The following is an 18,689-nucleotide window of genomic DNA, read 5'->3' on the forward strand; positions in this document are numbered from 1 at the left end:
GCCAGGTCAGACTCCCAACCGGGCCAATCCCCATGACAGCCCATACAGCCCTCTGATGGATCCCTTGCCGGGGGGCAGTCTGACTCCTCTGGACGCCTGGACCGAGGTGGTGCCTCGCCGCGGCCTTCTTTCATTGACCTTCCGGACACAGATCTCTCCCGCATGTCGATGCTCCTGAAAGACCCTGCCTGATGGGGTCTCTGCCTGCAAGGCTTGGCTCCATGGGCGGAGACTGAACTTACAAATCTGAAAGCATATCCTGATAAGATGAGGGGTCCTCCACGCTTTCCCATTTCCAAGCGTTGTAGTTTGGGTGTCCCTTCACTAGTTTACTGTTGGGGTGACAGATGCTTCCATTCCTGTGTAGGTTGGGGGGTGGGGGGACTGGGGATTCGGGGCCATTGCCCCAAATCTTTTCTTTCACTTTGTTGTTCCTGTTTTTTGGTTTTGTCACACCAGCACTCGCACATCACTCTAATCGGCGCATATTGGGACAAGCAGTATCCACCCCTGACAAATTTTTCCGTCCGGTGATGTCTGTCACGACCACTACACCCCCCCTTGGGGACTCACTACCATACACCTACAGCCGCTATGCCTGACAGGCCATCATTAAGCACCTCCCTGTGCTTCATGTCTTGGAACATTAACTGTCTCTTGGATCGTTTCAAATGTATGGCTGTCTTACGTCACACACAGCGTTTAGGGGTGGACATTTTGTTGCTGCAAGAAACACACCTGCTGGGGAACCATTGCCCCTTTTTGGCGTGATACGGTACGATAGAGCTTGGCATTTAGGGTTCACTCGTGGCTCCCTCAGGGTGGCGATTCTGGTGAAGCGCTCCCTTCCTTTTGTGACAGTCCGGACAACCCTCGACGCCCAGGGCACCTTGGTGGCCCTCAGTGGCACGTTGAATGGTCATCCCCTCAACCTCATATCACTCTATTCCCCCCCATCAATGGTGACGGCGACCCTAGCCGATTTTGCCGACCTTATGGCTTCCTTGCCTCTCAGTCCCACCTTCTTTGGGGGTGACTTTCATGCAGTCTCTGCACCTGATCTTGACATAACCAGCCCCCCTTCCCCTTGTAGAACTGCACAAGCAAAACACCTGGCGGCTTGGGCCGAATCCCTGGGGAAGTGTGATGCTTGGCATGTTTAGGCACCTGAATTCTAAACAATTTACACACACCTCGGCGGCACTCCACACCCAGGCATGTATTGACACCATCTTCGCTCCATCAACGGACTGCCTCCTGATTCAAGACGTCTCACTCCTTCCAAGAGGCATCTCTGATCACTCCCCTGTGTTGCTTCACACGGGTCCCCCCCCCGGCTTTTGCCCAACAGACATGGAGGCTAAACACTTTGTTCCTTCAGGATAAAGACTTTCAGAAGGTGGTGAGGCGGAAACTCAAGCACTACTTCCTCTCTAACGATGGGTCTGTTTCCTCACCGGGTACCCTGTGTGAGGCAGGCAAGGCCACGATTAGAGGGGTTGCCAAGGGCCAGCTCAAATCCAATGGCAGGGCCGGTTGGAGCAAATTACCACGCGGGAGAGGAAAGCTCTGTGCCTGGAGCGTACCCCGGCCCGACCCCATGACGCTTCGGGTACGAGACTTCTAGCCCGGCTTCGCTTGCAGATAAGGCAGTTGTCGCTGGACGCGGCCAGACTCCTTTGGCATTCATCCGTGGCCAGGGTGTACGGTTGGGGTGACAAGAATGGGTCACTCCTTCACCACCTCGCTACGTACCCTAGGGCGAACTGCATAATTCCCGAGATTGTGGCACAGGACGATTCGTTGTGCTGCTCCCCCATGGACATGGCCCAGGCTTTTGCCATCTATTATTGGCAGCTCTAGGAGGCCAGATCCCCCACCCTCTCTCTCTTGGATCTGCTGGTGAATGGAGGTGGCAGCCTCCCATGTATAGACCCCACCACTAAAGCTGACCGTGATCACCCTATCACCCACGAGGAGATTGGAAAGCGATCAGCCTTATTTCTTCCGGCAAGACACCGGGTCCAGACGGTCTCCCCCAGGAATATTACGGCCATTACCGGAAGACATTTGTGCCCCACCTGGTGGGACTGTATTCGGAGGCGGTGGAGAAGGGCTCCTTCCCTCGTGAGATAGACATGGTCACCATTGTGGTTCTGCCTAAATCCCAGCTGCCCTCGCCCTGTTGTGCCAACTATTGCCCAATCACACTCATCAACATGGAGACCAAGGTGTACGTCGCCATACTCGCCCAGCGGCTTAAACCCCACTTGTCCGCGCTGGTTCATCCCGACCAGTGAGGGTTCATGCCCTAACGTGGAACCCGGCATTGTCTTCATAGACTGCAATCCGCTCTGGCCCACCGTCACCTACTAAACCCATACCTGCCGATTCTCCTTTTAGACTTCGAGAAGGCCTTCAACTCGGTGGATTTGGAGTTTCTTTGAGACGTTTTGGAGAGAATGGGCCTCGGTTCCCAGCCATGATCAGGGTTCTGTACGCATTTCTGAGAGCTCGAGTCCTTGTAAATGGGACCCAATCAGAACCCTTCTCTATTTGCAGGGGAACGAGGCAGGACTGCCCTCTCTCCCCTCTGCTTTTTGCCTTGGTGATGGACCCTTGGTGTCCCTGATGCAGTCGTGTGAGCACGTGCGGGGTGGGAATGGCCCAACACCGAGCCAGACAAAATTGCCCTATATATCAGGTCCACATTGTCTTCGCATCTTGCATTCCTTTGAACGGGCTTCTGGCCTCCGGTTGAACCCTGATAAATTGGTTCTGGTCCCCCTCCATTTGTCTAGGGATTGCTTTGACTGGCAATCTTACATACTTCTATGCCGTCAATCCTTTAAATATTGGGGATCCGGATGACCCTGCTCCCTGAGCTGAGCTGGGCCCTCACTGGTACTCCTCTGGTGAAACATGCCAAGGTGGACCTCCAGAAGTGGCAGTCGCTGGCCCTGAACCCCATGGAAGGGTGGCCCTTTTTAAAATGATGATCCTCCCCCGCTTCCTTTACGTCCTTCAAAATACTCCCTTGTTCTTTCCTAAAACTTGGTTTAACAAATTAGATTGTCTAGCCACCAAGTTTTTGTGGGGGAAAGGTAGATCCTGACTGGTGCTGAATACTTGTAGGATCCCTTCGTTTGACAGGGGCCTAGGAATGACTCATGTCTACTTATAATATCTTGCTACGCGACTCCTCTCTATACATGACTGGTTCAACGAGGGTTGGTCGGACCTGGGGTATAGGCTCGAGCTGGGAGAGCTAGGCTATGATAAGATTCAGTCCATGCTGTACGGGGCCAATATTCCCACTCGCTTTCCCGAGGTGACGCGCTCTGTGTTGCTGGCCCGGCGGGCTGCACTGCGACACACCAAATGGACACACATGCTGTCTCAGTGCACTCCATTGTGGAATGGGACCTGGTTCAAAGAAGTGAACGAGTTGCAGGGCTTCAGGGCTTGGGATCTCATAGGCATTTCGCAGCTGGGAGACCATATGCGTTCCTTTGGAGACCTCCAAAAGAGTTTCTCCTTGCACCAATCACAATTGTACAGGTACCTGCAACTGCGTCATGCAATCCGCTCACATCTTGCAACGGGAACACAACTTCCTGACCACAGCCCACCTGAAGCTCAAATAACGATGGGGGATCTGGGGAAGGGTGGCATTTCACGTATCTATCGAACACTGATTAACAATACTCCCAACTCCTTAGATCTACTGCAGGCTCAGTGGGAGGACTGGGTGGACCCCCTAGAGGAAGAGAACTGGTGTGATGCCCGTATGGCTCCTAGAACAGTCACTGCATCCGCTAGGCTGCGCCTGGTCCAGTATATCTCACCCCAAGCGCGCCTACATCGGGCGGGGTTAGTCCGACCCCAGCTTTACTAGATGCGGTCACGAGCCGGACCACTTCCTTAACATGGTGTGGGCCTGTCCCAACCTGGTGCGATTCTGGAGGGAAATAGAGGTAGAGCTTACTGAAATCTTGGGGTGGGAGGTCCCCCATGAACCAAAGCACGCAATTCTGGGTATTACTGACGGATTGGACGGGTCTAGGAACGAGAAGTTATTCCTAGCTACAGCACTGGTGGTGGCTAAGAGAGACATTGTGGCCTCATGGAAATGCCCTGAGCCCCTGAGTGTTTGACGATGGCGGGCTGGAGTGGATTGGTGCGCTACGCAGGAGAAAGTTACGTATGAAGCACGTGGGTGTCCCAAGAAATACCACAGAGTATGGTGGAAATGGTTGGGGGAGGTGAGGTGATCATTGAGGGGTTTGTTCAATTGCCAAATAATTGTGTTTCAATAGTATCGGCCTGGTAAGCTGCACAGAGTCCTTCTGTAATCTAGTAATGTACTTTCATGGGTTTGTGATGCAATGTTGGTGTCTTTTCTTTGTAAAATCAATAAAAATGTGTTTATTATAAAAAATGCTTTACGATAAATAGAATATTAATAAAAATAGAATACATTTGAAGGAGTAAGCAGTTGAAGCTTGCATTTATGGCAGTACAAAATAGGATTGGTCCCAGTACCAAATTATTCACCATAAAGAAATTTTAAAACATATAAGTTCAAGTTCACGATCCTGGAAGAGGTTTCTCTCCCCAGGGTCGACAGCCTCATCCTGAAACTCTCCTCTGCTAGATCCTCCCTTGTCTGTGCACTGTTTTATCGTCCACCTGAACCTATGCCCCTTTTTCCTCAGTTATGCGGGGACTTAATCTCTCAGCTGGTTATAAATCACGCCAGGGTTGTCATTATGAGGGATTTCAACTATTGGCCCTCGGACACCCGCGAGAGTAATCTCTCGGTAGAATTCTCCGATCTTTTGCTGGGTCTGAACTTCTCCCAGCATATTCATGTTCCTACACATATAAAGGGTCATACTCTTGACCAAGTCGGGAGTTCCAATATCGATATCACCCCTCCTTCCATTTACCCCTTTTCCTGGTCCGATCATTTTTTTATTTCTTTTGCATTGGCTTCATTCCCTTTGTTCCTCTGACCCCCGCAACTAACATCATAGCCCATAATTGGAAACGGGCTAACCTAGAAGATTTTCACTCGCTATTGGCTGCCTCCGTCCCCTGCAACCAGGCCTCTCGCCTCGAATCCTGTCTCAAAGCAGCCAGCGACAAGGTGGCCCCCCTGCAAAAGATTAAGTTCAAACGTCCCCACGACACCCAACGTTGGTTCACTGACCAACTAAAAAAGGATAAACTGACACTCCGCCAAGCTGAGCGCCGCTCGCGCCGTACCTACACACCCGAAGTAAAATCTAAATATGTTGCGCTGTTAAAACTATATAAAAACTCCATTCTTCAGGCAAAAAAGTTATACTTTTCCCAAATAATCCTAAACTCTGCATCCAAGCTAAAAGATATTTTCTCCATTGTGAACGAGCTCACACAACCTGATAGGGTGACTCTTCAATCTGTCCCCTCACAATCACTTTGTGACTCCCTTAATTCATATTTTATTGACAAAATTATCACCATAAAAAATAACATCCCTAGCCCTTCCTTTCCCTCTGCCCGACCCCTCCCTCTCAGAACTCATTTTCAGTGGCTGCCTTTCCCCCTATCACTAAAAGTGACTTTGTGGCTCTACCAAACAAAGTGAGCTCGGGCTCGCCAAATGACTGCTGCCCTCCCGCAGATTCTCAAAGCAGCCTTTCTTGCCTGCCCTGACCCTCCACTTACACTTCTTAACGAATCCTTAGCTATAGGCATCGTCCCCGACTCCTTTAAACACGCAGCGGTGGTCCCTATCCTGAAAAAGCCTAACGCTGATCCTCTGGTCCTGGCCAATTTTCGCCCCATCTCCCTGCTTCCCTACCTAGGTAAGATCCTAGAGACTCACGTCACCAACTGTCTTAGTTCTTTTATTGAGAACTCTAAGGTCCTTGACCCTCAGCAGGCGGGCTTTAGGCCAGCCCACTCCACCGGATCGGTCATTCTGGCAGTGATGGATGAGCTCAGAAAGGGTGCTGATAATAACATCTCCCAGGCAATCGTGCTATTGGATCTATCTGCGGCCTTTGACACGGTCGATCACGATCTGTTGATCGACCGTGTCAACAACGCCGGTGTACAGGGTCGGGCCTTTGACTGGATCCGATCATTTTTACATCGGCGCACTCAGGGGGTCCATCTGTCTACCTTTGTAGCACCTCGATCCAGTCTGACCTGCGGAGTCCCCCAGGGTTCTGCCTTATCACCTCTCTTGTTCAATCTCTATATGCAGCCCCTGATTGCCTCTCTCTGCAATAGCCCAGTTACCATCTTTAATTACGCGGATGACCTCCAGCTGGTTTTTAATCTTGAATCCACCTCCACATCCCGCGCTAATTTTCAATCTACCATGCTCTCCATTAGTGAGTGGATGTATCAGAGCCAGCTGAAGTTAAATCCCGATAAAACTGAACTTGTATTAACCAGGGGACTCGCTAACCCCTGGAATGCCAGTTTCTGGCCATCCTCTCTGGGCACCCCTCCCCTTCCAGCTGACTCTGTGAAGAGTCTTGGCGTTATCATTTGCAAAGACCTCTCAATGAAACCTCAGATTAGCGCTGTCACCTCAGCCTGCTTTTTCCATCTTCGCAGGATCCGTAAAATCTGTAGGTTTCTGTCTACGAGGCTCTCATGCTGGTCATCATAGCCTTGATTACATCTCGCATTGACTTCGCCAACGCTCTTTACTCTGGCATTCCTGCCTACCAGTTGCGCCGCTTGCAACTCGTGCAAAATCAGGCAGCCAGGTAATCTTCTGTCAGCCAAAACATCTACACATCTCCCCGCTACTAAAGAAACTCAACTGGCTGCCAGTTGCCAAGCGGTGTATCTTTAAACTCGGCTGCACCATATTCAAGGCGCTACATGCTCAAGGTCCTGCTTTTGTTGCTTCCAGAATGTGCCGGTACATTCCTTCCCGTGATTTGCGCTCCTCCCATCACAACCTCCTCACCATTCCAGCAGTTAAACGCAAAAAGCATGGTGGCCTCCGATTCGCGTTTTTGGCTCCTAGACTATGGAATTCACTTCCGAGCGAACTTAGATCCTCTCCCAGTTACGCTCTTTTTAAATGTTCACTTAAAACTCATCTCTTCCGGCAGGCCTTTGTGTAATTCCGCACCCTTATTCTCCCCGTTGTCTCTAGCGCCATGAAACCGTCTGGTGTCCATGCGCTGAATAAGTACTTTTAACATAACATAACATAACATAACTTTTAACATAAGACAACCACGTTGTAAATTAAGAAGTTCAATGTTATTTAATCACACTGAACATAAGTTTTTATCAAAACATTAGCATGAATATGTGCCCCAAATGGAAAGGAAAGAGGACCTCAAGAATTACACCGAGATGTTTGGAATATCTTTTCTCGCAGAGCTGCCATCATGACCTGAGTGGACGGCCTAGTGATTGTTTAATTTTTCAAGATATTCCAAACATTTCGGTGTAGTTCTTGAGATCTGGCCAACTAAGGTGGCTTTACACAGATGCAATTGGGAGCGACATGTTAATGATTCGCCCTGTCTGAGTGCCATTTTTTGTTTTCTGCCTTCTGGAGCCTACGCGCCCATCATTTCCTTGATCAAATCCCGTCCTGGCATAATTTATGGTGCCCTTCCTTCCCTTTCACTTCAGTCCTGAGGAAGACCTTCCGTAAGGAATTTAGAAACCTACAGTATGTTTGGGGTCGAAACGTCAACATCTTTACTGCTCGCCAGCCTAATCAACAGCGATATTGCACTGTGATATTATTTTAAAGCATGGCTACACATTATATGGACATTTTTTGATTCATGTGAATTAAGGTTGAGCTGTTGTTTGTTTTATGTCAGGAATTATGAGATTTGCACCTTACTTTCTCTATAAACCCTCTTACCTTCACTACAATCACTATACCCTCCTTCAACTCCCCTTTCCTTTCCATTTGGGGCACATATTCATGCTAATGTTTTGATACAATCTTATGTTCAGTGTGATTAAATAACATTGAACTTCTTAATTTACAACGTGGTTGTCTTATATGTTTTTTCATTTCTTTATGGAGTATTTATGGTGAAAAATGTGGTACTGGGACCAGTCCCATTTTGTACTGCCTCATACCCAGGTTCCAGTGACACAAGTTGGGTTTACCCTTCTGGAAATGCTTGCATTCATGGGGAACATGTATGACCATTTCATTTTGCGACTCACAAACAATTTTTAGCAACTCAAAACTTGCGAATTGCAAAATAAAATTTACCAATGTGTCTCAGACACATTAGTGATTCTCAACTGGGTCGCAAATTACCTGCCTCATCAATATTCATGAGGCAGGTTGCAATGTTTGACCCATTGGAAATGGGCAATTATACAGGGATGGTGGCCTGCAGGGACCGCAGACCACCATATCTGTGATTGCTTTCAAACAAAGCAGCTTTTTTTTTTAAATGCAGCCTGTTTTTATTAAAGGAAAACGGGATGTGGTTCAAAAAGAATCACTTAAACGTTTCTGTTTTATTTATGAAAAGTGGGCAGTGGACCGTGGGACCACTGCCTGCTCTTGAATTTTTTTTCCGCTGCCAGTCAAAAAGAGGACCTTCCCGTTTGGAACTGGCTTACCACCTACTTGAAGTAGGAGATAAACTGTGATTGTTTTGCGACTGCATTCCAGTTGCAAAACAATTGTGCATGCTTTTGCGACTCTACTTGGAAGTGAATCCCTTGGCATATCCCTTCCTAATAGTCACTCACAATCCATATTTTGCGAGTCAGTAATAGGTTACCACATAATTACTGAACGATATGGGGGAGATGATGGGACTGTTATGTTCCTGTTGGCATTTAATGTGGTATGACGAAGTTCACTACTCTCCTGGATGAATTTTAATACTGTGAATGTGTTTTGTATCTTAATGTTATGTTATACTAAAACAATACATTTTGGTTTATAAAACAAAGAGCTCTCGAATCACCCTGATCAAGAAAGGATCTTACTTAATAGCAAAAGGCAAGCCTCACTCAAACCCATACAAGGAAAAAATTCTACTTGCCATAGATTCACACAGTAGAATTCCATTAGATGTCACAATAGCTGTTTGGCCATTATGTTCTCCGTAATTTAGCCCAAAGCTGTGAGTATTGTTATCGGAGGGTAAATATACATAGTATTGTTCATAATAGATCCTTCAACAACAAACAGCTCAAATCTGTTTGTAGGCAACATCTAAAAACTCTAGGCACAGCACGTCTTTACTTTGTGAACAAAAAATGCCTGTAAATCCAACAGCATATTGTCATGAAACCAAAGTAAAAGAAATACATGAGGAAAGGTCATTAGCAAATAGCACTGTGTCGTTATGAAAGGCTTTGGTATCACAACAGTACACAGTTCCTAGACAACAAAGTCATCAAGTAGCAATAAATATATTTTCTCAGCAAAATAAATACATCAGAGATAATAGACTGGTTCACAGAAGCAAGCTTCATTTGAAACTGCATTTGCAGTTTAACAAATGGACTACATGATACCTCCTCACCAGAACCTATTGGAAACAGTCCATATGGAATATCACAAACCATGAAAAATTTATAAAAATCAGAGGCTGAATGTGGCTGTCTCAAAGCCCACTTTCCTTTATTACTACTGATTGTGCAAATTGATAACATGCGATTGTCCAATAAGCTAGAGTTGAATATAGCCAGACAAAAACATTAAAAAAATCATTGATAATAATGTTCTTTGTTTAAGTTAGAGGTAGTATTACTGTAAATTGTTGAGTATTTGCATCAATAAAAGTAGTTGAGGGTTACAGTGTATTTAACTAAGTCATTTTCTTCAATATTTTCAAAAAAATATTTTAATTGAGTGCATTTTAAATGAAGATTAGCATTAACAAGATTAAGTAACATTAAAATGTAACTACTTCATATAATTGGGAAACAGTTTGTAATAGTTTAGAATAAGATGTATTATTTTAAATTAAGATAATTAATTTAGGGATAGAAACAGGTACATTTAATGTATTGCATTATAAAATTATTTATTAGCCTAATTATTATACTTTAAAATTACTACATTTAGGAGTGGGATGCAAGTTACTATTTAAATTTAGTGGTACTAAATCTAAATTAGATAGGGAAATTGTTAGCCTTATGTTAAGGTGCAAGATTAGACATTAGGTGTGAAGTGAATGTAGGCAGAAGTAAAGGGAATGAAGTGAAGTTGTGGGGACCCATATGTTGTTGTGTGTGTTCACTTAGTTATTACTATCTTGAGGAAACGGATCAAGAAGAGTGATGAGTACTTATTGTTTGGCGTAAGGTTTTTTGAGGAGCCGGAGATTTGAGCCCGTTTTGGTAGAACTAGTAGTCTTCAATGTATGATATTATTACTAATATTGTTGTTGCTGCTGTCGCTTTTGCTATTTTCGTCATAATTGTGGGTTTTTTATGCACAACGTACTATAAGTACGTTACCTCAGAGCACAGTGGGTCCGAAACTTTGGCTTGGTAACAGGAAGTATTTATCAACAAGAACCAAAAAGCTTGTATGGTGATGACAAGATGGGAAAGCCTAGGAGAGAATATAATAATGTCATAGTGGTGACTTAGGATGTGGGCAAAGCTAGTTTTAGGCATCTAAGCAACTAGCCCGGGTCACTGTGGGAGACAGAAATTGTAAGCAAATGGAAGGCTAACTATACTTTTGCCTGGTCTTCAAAATTTACAAAGGGAGTTCCAAATAGAAAAACCCTCCTTATTAATGGATGCATGACCAAATGGAACCACCAAATGGAAAGTCATTTGTGGTTTTTACATTTGAATCTTTTAAATGAGGCCAAGGAATTAACAACTTATTCAATGAGTCCAGTGATTGCTAAGTAGTCTGGTGATTTCCACGTAGTCTGTGTTTACTTCCTCAGATAGGTGTTGGCAGAATGACATGAAAGATGAAGTTTCATATGCGAGGCCTGGGAAATTGAGTATTAGGGCAGGATACTATTTGGATGGTTAATTGTGCGGAGTGGAGTAAGAATGAGAATCTTTGGATGTTTTGCTAAATCTGCTTTCTACCTAGATAACTTAAGGAATGACAATGAGGGTCGTGATGTGAATGGTTCCAAGATGTTGTGAGTGTGCGCTTTAAAAGATAGAGGTGCTCTTCTAGGGCTTACTAGTTCATGCCCGTAATTACATACTTAAAAGCTTAATAATTAGTTACTAATAATTTCAGAACTATTAGTTTCAGAGCTAAGTGGAAAGTCACACTGGTGGTGTAGGATGTAGTGAGTAAGTACATTGCACCTTTTGAAAAGCTACACACCCATTTCAGTTTATCGGCACATGATGGTATAAGATGGGTGCCCAGGATCAAATTGTACCATGGTTTCTGCTAAACAAAACTTCTCATTTAATTGGTATCTTTGATATTTCAGAGTGATTTACTGTGTTGACAAAGTGCTTAGGAAACACAATATTCTGAACGCTACCATAAAGTATCAAAACAGTGTGAAAACATATGTACACTCTAACCCATGTAGTGTGTTCTATATAAATATGCCACACTTCTTATATAGTATATATTTTTTAGGGAGACAAAACGTGAATCAGGAATGTGGACCATCATGTCCAACCTACATTTGCAAGTTACAATTGCCACCAAGGTATGCTTCAAATGACTCCTGCCCAAGTAAACCAAAGTAAGTTTTATTTTCCTACAGTCTCTTATGTGTTTAGAATCACTGTTCCCACTTGCAGATGAATATTCCAGGGCTTGAAACAGAACAGAACGTGGGTTTTATCTTTAAATTATAGCCTGATTTATAGAGAACACGCATGTAGTTCTCTGAATGTTGTCGTTGACATTTGTATTTGTAAAGCTTATCCAAATGTTCTTTGTAAATGCTCAGCCTTTAAGATATTTGTTGCTATTATAAACTTGTTAATCCACAAATCTTTTACATTTCAAGGCTTCGGAGGTTTTGTTCTGGGAGTGTTTTTTCAAACATCAACCCAAATTTAATGTAGGCAATTGTAGAACGAAACCTGTCCAAAAAATTGATACCCATCGACTATGCCAGGTCCATGTTTTGCAATACAGCATACAAAGTCGACTTTCATTGTGCTGTCAGTGCAGGCAATCAATTTAAATCCTGAGATACATTGTTTCAATTTAATTCTATCCTCTGGCATCCATTTCCTGAAACATTCTTGTACTGCTTTCACGCCCATCTCATGCTAATTCTCTGACAGAACAGTGCACTGCTGGTCCTTGGTTCCATGAATGGTTATCATACTACTGGTTGTTGTGATGTTTCTGTCATGAAGTAAGCAATACTTCTAGATTCATAATTTCCTGAAGTCCCTCATTTTACATTTAGGACCTACACCTAGGGAAACTAACCTCCTCCATGTATCTTCTGTCAGGGTTGTATCTTGAATCCCCTTTTGTCCAAAGCACTTTCTATGTGAGCTGGAAATGGTGTCCTGTTTCCAGCTGGTGTGCAGCTATCTGGCTAATTCTTCACATCATGGTGGCACATCTTAACAACATAACATTCATCTCTTTGCACTTTCCTCAAGTGCTCATTCTGTGGACCCCAAGTAATAGGACTATCCAAGGTCACAGGTCCCTGAACAGTGCTTATTGATAACCATTTGGAGTAGCAGAACAAGTACTGTTGAATGGTCTAGGTATGTGTTTCTGTTCAGATCTGCAGATAAGCTTGGCTTATCACTTTCAGTTTCTTTGCTGCATCAAAGTACCTCACCATTGATGTCTTGAGGAATACAGAATAATAAAACAGCCTCACAATTGGTTGGAAACTCAGGTCAAGGCTCTTATTTCCCAGCCTGGGCCTACTAACTCTATCGTAAATGTTTATTCAAAGTTCTGGGCGCGTGCTCAAATCATGATCCAGATTGTGATTTTGTTACAGACCGGGGATGTAACAAACAGCGATAGGGGAAAGAACAATGGTTCACACATGCAGGGAGAAAACTACATTCAGGTTAGGAAAGTTAAAATGTTTTTAGAAAACAACTTCTGCTTTGACAGTTGGTTTCTGGAAAACAAAAATTAATGGTTAGAGGGCCACACCAACATTTCAGCTCACACTGCATTCTGGTTTGCCACAGCAGCTGATGCACTATGGCAAAACAGGCAGTGATTTTGATTGACAATTCTTCATTAGACCAATGTATCCCTTTCCCTTTTCAAATTGCCAGATTTGTCTATATTCCCGAAATGTCTTCAGCACAAGGTCCCACTACTCTCTTGAGAATTTCGTTGTGGGATCTTAACCAGGTATTAGCCTTACCTCCATTCAGAACCACCCTGTATTCTTGGCTGCATATATGTCTTATATATAAAACAGAGCTGTTATATCCACTTCAGCAAGAAGAGTGAAGTAGCATCAGGGTCTCAGCATTTCCTCCCTTTCAGTATCTTCTCTAAGAATAAAGTAACCATGAGAGTGAAACTTCCTTCTTATCAAAGGTAATTTTGATGAATCTGTTACCACAGATTATCCCCCTACCTTCATTCCATCCTTCTTAATCATCCAAATGGAAGGAGTGACTGCAAAGAAAAGATTCCAAGAGGCTTCTCATTCACTTCATTTATTGAACAAAGGTAAAATCCCATCTGAAGTGTCTGAGGCCTTGTTGACAAAATAAAAAAAGGCAGCTACCTCTTCTTTCTTAAAGGAAGTTCAGATTCAGACCATTTGCCAAGCAGTGGAGGACCAGGCACAATTACAATTTGGCAAAGCACTCTAGTCGAATTTCTTAGTGTAACAAAATCTTAGGGTGGTTCGCCACCATCCTTCTTTCGGAGATGCTTTGGGAGAAGTTCACATAAGTAATTTCCCAGTATGTAGTCATTAGGATAACATAATGTACTCATCTGTTATTTTCCTGGGATATGTATTTTTATTTGTATTGGGTTTTTTTGTTAGTTATGCTTTTTGTAATCTTAGCCATTGTGGTGGTGCAGGATAAATGGATGGAATGGATGTCACTAGCCCCTGTAGCCTGTTATATGGACCTGCCTCATGATTTACAATGGGTAGACAATGTGGTGGATTCAGTCTGCCACACTCGGAAAGAATTAATATATGGAATCCTCAAATGACTGCATACTCTTTAGAAAAAGCCTCCTGTGTGAAGTAATTGCCACTAGGAAAAAAGTTCTAAGATTAAGTTACTTGACCTTACAACTCTGCATGGATTTATAAAGTGGAGCCATCCACTAAACTCACATCAGGTTGAGGTAAATCACAGAGGAATGCATTAACAAAAGCAGTCAGGAATTGAGACACCACTTAAAGTGAAATATCTATAAGTGTCGCAAAAAAGGCTAAATGCTGTCAAATAATGTCTAGCAGTTCACATATGCAATCCTTCCACAGCAAGATTCGAAGAAAAACAAACAACCTCATGAAATGAAGCTGTAACTGGATCCAGTTGGATCTGAGCACACCTACAGAACCTCAAACGTGCATGTTACACATTTCCCTGATACTTTCAACTGTGATCGACCAAGATGACCAATGTAGGAGATGCCATGTCCAGTAAATCTCAGTCTCTCCTCGAAAGTACCAACCACAAAAGGATTGAAGCAAGGTTGTGTGCTTGCGCCAACCTTTTTAATTTATTTATGGCTGACCTTCCTAATCGGCTGGATGCCTGCAACTTCCATGCTCCCAGGTTAGGAGGTAAAACTCTAACCAATCTCATGTACGCAGATGACGTAGTTCTTCTAAGTCATACTTATGTTGGCCTGCAACATCTACCTATTGAAATGCAAACCTACGCAAAAGAAAATAACTTAAAAATAAACTTATCCAAAACAAAGACAATGTCAATCAACAGCAAAAAGAGCATACAGAAACATTGGTTCCTTGGCGGCATCAAAATCGACCATGCCAGGGAGTATAAGTACCTAGGGGTTGTATTTGACAAGGAAGGCTCCTTCAGGCGCCAAAAAGAGGAAATACAAAGGAAAGGTCTGTTAACTGCCTTAATGATGAAAAATCTTGCAAACAAACGGATGGGACTGACATTGATTCCCTTATTGAAGGTAGTTCTGGCTAAACTTCTCCCCTCAATAACTTATGGCAGTGAGACAATGCAGGGAAGAGATGCTAAAGAGCTGGATAGGATGTTGGTCAAAGCCTATCGAACTTTGTTTTGCCTTCCGTCGTACACATAAGCAGCACAAATAAGGCTGGAGTTTGGCCTTCAACAACAAGTCTTGGCTAGATATGGTGCTTACATCATATGTTGGCATAAGATAAGTAAGGTCAATCCAGACACGCTTAACTATCTGTTGTGGCAAGACATACAACATAGGGAGTTTTCCCAAGCGAGAAACTACCTCAAACTAGCCTTAGATTCCACCAAATTGTCTGGACTATGGGAGGCGCAACTCAGCCAACTTAATTTAAAGAAACTGGTCTGGAAAAACATAAAACTAACCTCCCTATTGGAGGACAAGGCAGCCTTCTTGAAAAGATCACACGCCTGGATGACCCTCAGCTCTTATAAATCGCCCACCCCACAACCCTATTTCAATCAGGCCTACCCTAGGGTGATAAAAATGAATTTCCTAAGGTATAGACTGGGGATCCTTCCATGCACCCAGCATTTACCACTGTGGTTGAGGACCAAAGGCCAAGAAGCCTGCAGGCTGTGTAACAACAAGAATGGTGATATTCTGCATTTAATTTGCCTATGTGAAGAACTGAACCAAGAACGGACACAACTTCTAAAAGATTCATTTAAACAGAAAGGCATCCGCTCCAGAAGGCAAGCAGTGCTGGCCTGCTTAAACCCGGCGAACATCCAATTAAACTGTAGACTGGTAAAATTTTTGAGGACGGCCGAACAAATAAATGCAGCTAAAGTTTGCTCTCAAAGCCCAACTGTGTGAAACAGCTACTGGAAGTGGATAAAGAGCAGCGGCTGGAGCTTAAGTGCAACAAGTAGAGACAATCTCACTAGGATATCTGAGCATGCATGGCCGCTGCCCAGATTTCCGAATCAAACAAAAGTCAGAGTACCCTGGGATCCATTGACTGTTCCAAATACAGTAATCCAATCGTGTTTTATTACAATGTATTTTTTATTTTAACTTATAAAATGATTTTAACCATGTTATATGAATTTTGTAGTGCTACTTTTGCAATGATTTTAATTAACTATGCTAATAAACTTAAACTTAAACATAAACAGTCTCTCTAGCATCAAATGTACAGTTGCAGACCGCTCAAGTCTGAGCACAACAAACTACCCCTGCCCTGCCACAAAAGAGCTGTAAAGACATGCATCCTCACCACACATCTCAGGGTGACATTCTCAATGTGATGAGCTAGTGATCTGTTCTCTGAAACTTACACAATCTGTGGACATTTATGTAACTGATCAGAAAGAGTTGATGGCACACTCCAGTCCATATTTGACAGTGATCAGCATCACATCTCCCAGAACATCATGCCTCAACTTCCTAACAGTAACAAGCACTTTGTGTTCTGTGAATACTGTATGTTTTTTTTGGGGGGTGCACTCCTGAATCATCCTCCTGCACGTGTGTGCTATTGAGTTAATACTTTGTTTACAAAACGGTGCTGCACCTCTACATGTGCTGTCAACACATGTATGCTAAGTAACCAATTTGCGACAAGTTCACAGACTTGAATGCGCTGCGCACTCTTCACACTCAAAAATTATACAAATTTCTTATATTTTAACACTCTCTCCCGGTTACTCCATTTGAATACTTATTTTTATTCAAATAGTATTCATTACATTTCTGATAATACTTCATTTTTTTTTTAATTTAAATCTTTTTATTAAAGTTTTTTCTCCCCCCCCATTTTGCTATATTTTCCAGTACATATTACAGCACTAAGTTTCAAAATAAAATAATGAAATCATACAAACACAAATACTTTACACATCGTAGACATAATTTTTTTTTTTTCACAACCAATTTTATTGAGCAAAGTAGGCAATGAAATCGTGGCACCCCACAGATCGGAGATCACCACCAACAATACAGACACAGTATATCAGATGAGTAGCAAATGTTCAAGCAGGCACCGAAAAGAGGCTCAATATGAATTAACCCCCAACCCACCCTACCCCGCAACCTCCCGTCCCCCCAACTCCCGGAAACTCCCCCCCACCCCTCCCCCCCCACGCACGTGTACATGTAGCAGCAAACAAAGGGTGTAGGTGTAGTGCGACAGGAGTGCCGCAGAATCGGGCCAACAATGTCCGCACAATCAAATGTCCTCTTCTCGCTCCGCTGGGGGGTACAGCGTCAGACCTCGGTAGTCGGCCCACCGCTTCCAAATTTTGTAGTGTTTGCGTGAGCAGCCCCTTGCCTCAAAGATCGGCTTTTCAAGGCCCATGTAATAGTCCAATCCAGCTTTCCACGCAGACAGGGGGGGGGCCCTCACTCCCTTCCACGCCCGGGCTAGGTCCCGCTTGGCAACAACAAGCCCCAAAAGCAGCAGATGACGTTTATAGATGTTCCCACCAATGCCCTCCATAATATGCTGGACTTCAGACAAACAGCTCCACACGCCTCTCCAAAAGCCAGACAATCGACCACACGACCATACAGTATGCAACAGGGATCCAGGCACAGCTCCACAGCGCAGGCACTCCGGGGATTCGATCAACCCAGCCCTCCACAATCGTTCACGGGTGTAATAGGCCCGGTGCAGGTACTTAAATTGGATTAGCCGGAGCCGTACAGCAATGGCGGTCCCACGCGGGGATTCTAGGGCCTCCCGCCAATCGTCCTCATCTAGGGGGCCTACGTCCACCTCCCAAGCCGCCCGTAGAGAGTGTAGGGTAGAGGAGCAATGGATAACCAGCGTCTGGTAGATACGGGACACCTTCCTATCCCCCAGGTCCCCCATAAAGACCTTCGCCTCAACAGGGCTAAACTCTGGTAGGGAGTCTAGATGGGCAATGCTCGGAGTGAGGGCATGGCGCAGCTGCAAATAGCGGAAGAACTGGGACTGGGGCATTTGGAACTCCGTGCGAAGTTCCTAGAAGGCTTTGAGGGTAGTGCCGGACATAACCTGGCCCAGTAGCGAGATGCCTATCGCCTCCCAGCCCTCAAAACCGGCCAGGGCCGAAAACTCTGGGAGCAGGCCATTATGCCAGAGCGGTATCTCCGCCGTCAATTTGCCCCACCAGCCCATGCGGCGTAGGGCCTGTCTCCACACTGCAAAGACCACTCTAGTGACCGATGGTAGTGCACGACGCAGACGGGCTGAGTATAGAATGGTGTGTAGTGTTTTATCACCCATAAGCCACCGCTCCACAGCATACGCCGGGTCTCCTCTGTCGCTGTACCACCACTCATTAAGGACAAGCAGTTGAGAAGCCTGGTAGTAAGATAGGAGATCAGAGGTGGCCAGGCCTCACAATAGGTAGATAGGAAGCACGTCTTCAACGCCACCCTGGCCGCTCCGCCAGCCCACAGAAAACGACCCAGTGTCGAGTTAACCTGGCGAAACCACTGCGGGCCGATAGGGTAAGGGAAGTTCTGTAGCTGGTACAACAGGCGTGGGAGCGCCACCATTTTGAAGATGGCCGATCTTCCAAAGATAGTGAGGGGCATTCTGGACCAAGTCTTGATATCGGCCTGGACCCGTTCCCAC

The 18,689-nt window shown here is 44.7% G+C and overlaps 1 protein-coding gene across 1 annotated transcript in view; it reads left to right on the plus strand.

Annotated features, from left to right (window-relative positions):
* Positions 1 to 18,689, plus strand: part of LOC147697944 (uncharacterized) — a 1,308,576-nt gene that overhangs the window by 1,070,596 nt on the left and 219,291 nt on the right. The window contains exon 18 of the mRNA XM_086936165.1: positions 11,597 to 11,705. Coding sequence (XP_086792291.1) covers positions 11,597 to 11,705 — 109 coding nt within the window. The remainder of the gene's footprint in view (positions 1 to 11,596; positions 11,706 to 18,689) is intronic.

The sequence above is a fragment of the Lissotriton vulgaris genome, chromosome 8, assembly GCF_964263255.1.
Source record: "Lissotriton vulgaris chromosome 8, aLisVul1.2, whole genome shotgun sequence".
NCBI classification, from domain to species: domain Eukaryota; kingdom Metazoa; phylum Chordata; class Amphibia; order Caudata; family Salamandridae; genus Lissotriton; species Lissotriton vulgaris.